The 7,625-nt window shown below is 41.9% G+C and overlaps 1 protein-coding gene across 1 annotated transcript; it reads left to right on the forward strand.

Moving 5' to 3' along the window:
• Positions 1-558: 558 nt before the first annotated feature.
• Positions 559-4,830, forward strand: lrrc8db (leucine rich repeat containing 8 VRAC subunit Db; the record flags this gene model as incomplete). Its single annotated transcript, XM_080008696.1, has 2 exons — positions 559-682; positions 2,306-4,830. The coding sequence occupies exon 2, from the start codon at positions 2,308-2,310 to the stop codon at positions 4,828-4,830; it is 2,523 nt and encodes an 840-aa protein (XP_079864822.1). The 5' UTR covers positions 559-682; positions 2,306-2,307.
• Between the last annotated feature and the right edge of the window lie 2,795 nt (positions 4,831-7,625).

The raw sequence follows: 7,625 nt of genomic DNA on the forward strand, positions 1-7,625 counted from the left end.
TGTCTTCAGATGATAGCGCAACAATAATTATTTGAATTATTATACAGTATATGGGGGGAATGATATAGAGACAGCCACTTGTACATTTGGATTTTTTATATTCTTGAACCATGTATATAACCCTGTTGGCCTACTAAACAATGATTGAATTCTGATGATGATAATAATAAAATAATAATAATAATTACGATAATGATAATGATAATAATAATAATACTAATAATAATAATAAAATAACAACAATAATAATAATAATAATGAAAATATATGAATGTATAATAATATAATTGAATATCATATAAGTAGTCGTTGGCTAAGTAGTTTATTATTATTATTATTGTTGTTGTCATTCTAATTATCATTTATTTGTGTATTGATCATTTAAACTACAGTATTTCAGCAGTAGTAGTAGCAGTAATAGTAATAGTTGTCGCGGTTCCAGCAGCATCAGTGGATGCTGTGCTAGCTGCAGCCTCTGCTCGGTGCCGCAGCGCCTCTGTGGAGGAGCTGATCCCAAACCAGAGCATCGGATGGAGCTTCTTAAAGCCGCTTAGCACTGTTAGCAGCACCGTACTGTAGCACCCACCCAACCCGCGGCTTTGTTATCGAGAGGGAAGCATGTGCTACAACAAAAAGACGAACCGCTAATGGAGTCCGAATAACTGGAACAAACAGCCAGGAGGTGCGTATTCACATATGCCGCACGTATATATACAGTATATGTACATTATGTACACGCCGGTATTTACACACCGCTAATGTAGCATTACCCTTAGCGATAGCGAGCTGAAAAGCCTCGAAAGCTGAATTACACGTCGGATATCCTGAGAAAACCGCAACTTAGTGATAATTGATGCTGGCTTGGCTGCTGGAACAGTCGTGGTGAGCCTGGTTCGAACCGGTCCCAACCTGCTGCAGCCTCATTGGAACTGAACCTCCACTGGTGAAAAGAACCGAATGCAACTGTGTTTGTTCCCCACAACAGTCCGTCAAGTTCATAGCATTTCACCCGTGATGTCGGAGAAGCAGGCTCCGGGTCGTCGTCCATTGGAGTTAATAGGAATTTACGTTATATCGATATAATATCGACATGACGGAATGAGCGATTCTGGGATTTCGGGTTAACGTATTGTTGTCTGCATTACAGTGAAGTCAATTCCTAGACCTCATTCTAACCAACATCTGCACCATAGTTATCATAGTTTCTCAATTATTACCTGTGTGGATATCTTATGAAAGCAGCCACTGTCATGTGTGTGTGTGTGTGTATTGATATGATATCATAACAATATTGTGATATATATCTTGAATATATATATCTTTTTTTTTTTTTCAATATCGGCCAGCAGCCCTATGAAGATAGTTTGATTTCACTCACTGGCCAATAAATTGTTTAAAAGGTGGAAAAAAATAGCACTTTACGTTACACTCTAATGCTTTAGATCAGTGGTCCCAAACTCAAATGACCTGGGGGCCACCGGCTGGGACGTCTTCTTCAGGGGGCCCTGCCGTGTTGACCTTCAAGGGAAAAACAGCCTGTTTCTTTTTTTGTTTGTTTGTTTTGTTTTTCTTGTTTTTTTTTTGTTTTTTTGTTCCCCTGCATGTTAGGGAATTGCCTCGTAATCCTGTTAGAAATAGCTCTCCTATGATCAATTTAATTCTGTTTTCTATTTTAAAACACTAAGTACATTTGTGTGGATTATCTAAGCATTGTGAGTTGATAAAAAATATTTGCGGATCAGATGAATCAATATATTATCACCATTAGTGGGCCACAGTAAATTGTCTTGCAGGCCAGATGTGGCCCCCAGGCCTGTAGTTTGAGACCCCTGCTTTAAATTATACAGTACAATTTGCCGGTAGCATCAAACCAAACCTATATCACAGTCACAGTCTGCTAAACCTTCTCTAGGAATAAGCAGCATTGGTCAATTAGAAAATTGAAATTTAGAAAATGAAAAGAAAAAGCCAAAACAGACACACACACACACACACACACACACACACACACACACACACAGAGTTGCACTTGAATGTCTTGTGTCACCCATTTATTATTTATTGTCAAAACATAGAAAACGAGTTGTACTGCTTTGGTGACGATCTTTTAAATGTCACAGGCAAAGACACATCCTTCTGACAGCAGCCATTTTGATGTATATAGTTGAACTTAATAACATTCATTGTGGGTCTGTTTCATTTAGGTGTTACTGTTTACCAGCATGGACATGTGACAATGTCTGTATGACATGGAAAATCTAACGCAATATTTCTGCTAACCTGTAAAAAAAAAAATGCATTGCAGGAATGTTCACTCTCACGGAAGTAGCCTCACTGAACGACATCCAGCCAACCTACCGAATACTGAAGCCCTGGTGGGATGTCTTCATGGACTACCTGGGCGTGGTCATGCTGATGCTGGCCATATTCGCTGGAACCATGCAGCTAACCAAGGACCAGGTGGTCTGCCTTCCTATTATCGAGGAGCCTCTGATGGAGAGCGGGGGCTATGCAGGGGCTGCTCCCACCGACTGGGATGGGGATTCCCCCATCAGACTGGACGCAGCACCCCTAATGGCGAAAGATCTCCCTGATAGCATTCTCCATAATATCCACTTTGCCGAGCCAGGTGTCGCTCTGGGACAGTCTCCTCCAACAGGGGTCAGGACCAAGCTGGACTTCCAACAGTATGTGTTTGTCAATCAGATGTGCTACCATGTCGCTCTCCCCTGGTACTCCAAATACTTCCCCTACCTCGCGCTCATCCATACGATTGTACTGATGGTCAGCAGCAACTTCTGGTTCAAATACCCAAAGACGAGTTCCAAGATAGAACATTTTGTTTCCATACTGGGGAAATGTTTCGAATCACCATGGACAACCAAAGCGTTGTCCGAGACGGCGTGCGAGGACTCGGAGGAGAACAAGCAGCGGCTGGCCGGCGCCTCCTCCCTACCAAAGCATTTCTCGACGAGCAGTGAAGAAGGCAGCCCAAATCAGTCCACCCCAATGCTCGCCAAGTCTGGGGTCAAGTTTTCGGCCGAAAAGCTTGTGATTGAAGTTCCGTCCATGACCATTTTGGACAAGAAAGACGGCGAACAGGCCAAGGCCCTGTTCGAGAAAGTCAGAAAGTTCCGCGCCCATGTGGAAGACAGCGACTTGATCTACAAGCTCTATGTCGCTCAAACGGTGATAAAAACCGTGAAATTCATTTTAATCCTGTGCTACACAATGACATTTGTCGCTGCTATAAACTTTGACCACATGTGTGAGCCTGAAATAAAACACCTGACTGGCTATTCCAAATTCCACTGCACGCACAACATGGCATTCATGCTGAAGAAGCTCCTCGTCAGCTACATTGCTCTCATATGTGTATACGGCATGGTGTGTATTTATACGCTGTTCTGGCTTTTTCGCCGACCTCTAAAGGAGTATTCCTTTGAGAAAGTCAGAGAGGAGAGCAGCTTCAGCGACATTCCCGACGTGAAGAATGACTTTGCTTTCCTCTTACACATGGTGGATCAATACGACCAGCTGTACTCAAAGCGCTTTGGGGTTTTTCTCTCCGAAGTCAGCGAAAACAAGCTGCGGGAGATCAGCCTGAACCACGAATGGACCTACGAGAAGCTGCGGCAGCATGTAACTCGCAACGCTCAGGAAAAGCTGGAACTTCATCTTTTCATGCTGTCTGGCGTGCCGGATGCAGTGTTTGACCTCACCGATTTGGAAATCCTGAAATTGGAATTGATTCCAGAGGTCAGGATAACTGCAAAGATGTCGCAGATGATAAACCTCCAGGAGCTGCACTTCTACCACTGCCCCGCCAAAGTCGAACAGACCGCTTTTGGTTTTCTTCGCGACCACCTCAGGTGCCTTCATGTCAAATTCACCGACGTTGCAGAGATTCCCACCTGGGTGTACTTGTTGAAAAACTTAAGGGAATTGTATTTGGTGGGTAATCTAAATTCTGAAAACAACAAAATGATCGGGCTGGAGTCTCTCCGAGACCTAAGACATTTAAAGATTCTCCACCTCAAAAGCAACCTTACAAAAATCCCCACCAACATAACCGACCTCTCCCCGCACCTCATCAAGTTGGTGGTTCACAACGACGGTACGAAACTCTTGGTGCTGAACAGCTTGAAAAAGATGCTGAACCTTGCAGAGCTTGAACTTCACAATTGCGAACTGGAACGGATCCCTCACGCTATCTTCAGTTTGACCAACCTGCAGGAGCTGGACCTCAAATCCAATAACATTCGCACAATTGAAGAGGTCATAAGCTTTCAGCATCTGAAGAGACTGACCTGTCTCAAACTCTGGCACAATAAAATAATTACCATTCCATTGTCGATAAGTCACGTCAAAAACATTGAGTCGCTCTATCTGTCGCACAACAACCTAGAATCCCTGCCCTCATCGTTATTCACCCTTCTTAAGCTAAGGTATCTTGACGTCAGCCATAACTCCATTGTGCTCATACCACTGGAGGTGGGGTTTCTCCAGAACCTCCAGCATTTCGCCATCACAGGTAATAAAGTGGAGGTGGTGCCCAAGCAGCTATTCAAGTGCACCAAGATGAGGACATTGTGTCTCGGCCACAACTGCATCTCTGTCCTCCCCGAGAAAGTCGGCCAGCTGGCGCAGCTGACGCAACTAGAACTAAAGGGGAACTGTCTGGATCGCCTCCCGGCTCAGCTTGGCCAGTGTCACCTCCTGCGCAGGAGCTGCCTGACTGTGGAAGACCACCTCTTTGACTCGCTCCCCCTAGAGGCCAAGGAGATTATCAACCAGGAATCCAACGTTCCTTTTTCCAATGGGGTCTGAGAGTCTCATGTCTCAAATTTTGAAGTTGATTGTTATATCAATGCTTGTCATGCGAAAGAACGGTTTTGCTCAGGGTTGATTTCTCTGGAAGTAATAATTGAGTATTTACTGGTAAAATGTCACATAACTAACCACTATTTCTGCTATATCCATGTGTGTTTTGGTTGGTGTTATGCAATATTTCCTGCTTATTTGTATAACAAATGAGAATGTCTAATTTAGTGCTTGTAATTGCCTGTGTTTTTACGGATTTTATTTACATTTAATTTATTTTGAATGTATTTATTTTTTGGTCTATACAACGGCTTGCACAGAAGGGACGCCCCCTAGTGTTCACCTTTGGTATCCAATGTTCATGAAACGTTATACACCGATCAGCCACAACATTAAAACCACTGACAGGTGAAGTGAATAACATTGCTCATCTTGTTCCAATGGCACCTGTCAAGGGGTGGGATGTATGAGGCAGCAAGTGAACAGTCAGTTCTTGAAGTTGATGTGTTGGAAACAGGAAAAATGGGCAAGTGAAAGTATCGAAGTGACTTTGACCGGCGACAGGGTCATGGGCGCCCATGGGCTCATTGATGCGTGTGGGGAGTGAAGGCAGCTGGTTCGATCCCACAGAAAAGCTACTGTGGCATAAATTGCAGAAAAAGTTCATGCTGACTATGATAGAAAGGTGTCAGGACACACAGTGCATCTCAGCTTGCTGCGTATGAGGCTCCGTAGACCGGTCAGACTGCCCATGCTGACCCCTGTCCACCACCAAAAGCGGCTACAATGGGAACGTGGGTGTCAGAACTGAACCATGGAGCAATGGAACAAGGTGGCCTGGTCTGATGAATCACATCTTGTTAAACATCATGTGGATGGCCGGGATTAGGGTCCAATCCGATCAAGCATCTGTGAGATGTGCTGGAGCAACCAGCCCGATCCATGGGGGCCCCACCTCGCAGTGTACAGGACTTAGAGGATCTGCTGCTAATGCCTTGGTGCCAGATACCACAGGACTCCTTCAGAGGTCTTGTGGAGTCCATGCCTCAACGGGTCAGAGCTGTTTTGGCAGCACAAGGGGGAGCTATGCAATATTAGTGGTGATTATAATGTTGTGGCTGATTGGTGTATGTAGACATTGTATTTTTTTTTTTACTATTAGTTTGATTTAATTTGTATTTTCATACCACCTGTTGTGCTTAAAAGACCCAGTGCACCAAGAATTGTACTTCAAAATTGTTGCCAATTAACACTGGTCTATATTACGATCAGCAGTGCTAGTAAATAATAATGAATTCTGATGTAATAGAACAGTTCTCTGCTATAATTTTGCATCTGGTTCATTACATACGTTGTGAGTGCATTATATTCAGGAGTTGGCATGTATGGTTTCTTTGTATGCAATTACAAAACAGCACAGGTACAGTATGGCAAAATTATTCTCAGTCAATCTAGTGATACACTCCCAGGTTATATGCATATGACACATTTTCATATAAAACATAAATGGATGGGTAGCACCTGATTTTTAAGTTTTTAAATGTTTATTCTTTTTGCCGTTTCAGGAAATGTCCAGGTCTTCCAGTGTAGTCAGAAAATGTCCGCAGTAGCATTGAGAGAGAATGTATATTTGATACCGTGTCATAAACTCTTTACAACTAGAAATACAACTAATGTTTGCACTCTAATGTTTTTTTTCTGCGCAGAAAAAAAAAAAAGTTTAAATAGCTGTAAATATTTGCAGTGGGACCTTGAATTCCAAACATACTTGATTTTCCCTGGAGTTTTTCCTTTCTCCTTGAGTGACATAACGTTTCAAACAACTATAGAGAAGGAATAAACAGCAATTTTTCCCCCCCCTTTTTGTACATATATTCTGGATGTACTCGAAAGAAACACTTTGATTGACCACACATGCAAATAAATAAGATAAGATGTTTTTTTTTTTTATCTTAGATGGGCATGAGTAAATGTTGTTACAGTATCTACATTTACCTTTAGATTTAATTGCATCATATTTTCCTACTTTTATTTGCCAGCTAAAGCAAATTAAGATGTAGTTAGGTGCTTTATTTGGCCATTACTATTTGCATTGCGATGGTTTTAACTTTGATGCAATACACCTCGCCACTATCCTGCAAAATTGGTAACTACACTTGGTAACAACATTTGGTAACCACCAAGGGCTTCTAACATAGCTCTGAAACTGATTTCTTTCTACATGAGAGAATATTCATAACAAACCAGAATACTTTTAAATATAGACTGATTATAAGACTGTAACATACTTTATTCAGTGTATAATTTTATAAATGATCATTTTGAAGCCTATCTTTGATGTCTCGCTCAAAGCATTACGCTCTCTGGTTCATAAAACATGAACAAACAAAGTTGGGAGATTCAACTAATTCTAGACAACTTTATCGGTGGAACAGCCTACTATAAGATATGTTGTAAAGGTCCTCAAACAAATAATATAAACAATTTTTAATCATTAAAGAAAACATACTGTACATCATATTTTCACATAAATCCCTTTAAACATCGGACATGGAGCATTACACTACTCACAAAAGGTTAGGGATATTTGGCTTTCGGGTGAAATTCATGGGGAATGTGAAAAGTTCACGCTACAGTGATATATCATGAAAGTAGGGCATTTAAGTAGAAGCATGCAATGGTGATTTCCTCATCTCAAACAATTTACTGAAACAAAAGCCAACAACAGTGGTGGATATACCACAACAAAAAATGTCAATGTCTCAATAACTTGTCATGTGCCCTTGAGCATCAATTACAGC

Source organism: Zeus faber (assembly GCF_960531495.2).
Source record: "Zeus faber genome assembly, chromosome: 1".
Taxonomy (NCBI): domain Eukaryota; kingdom Metazoa; phylum Chordata; class Actinopteri; order Zeiformes; family Zeidae; genus Zeus; species Zeus faber.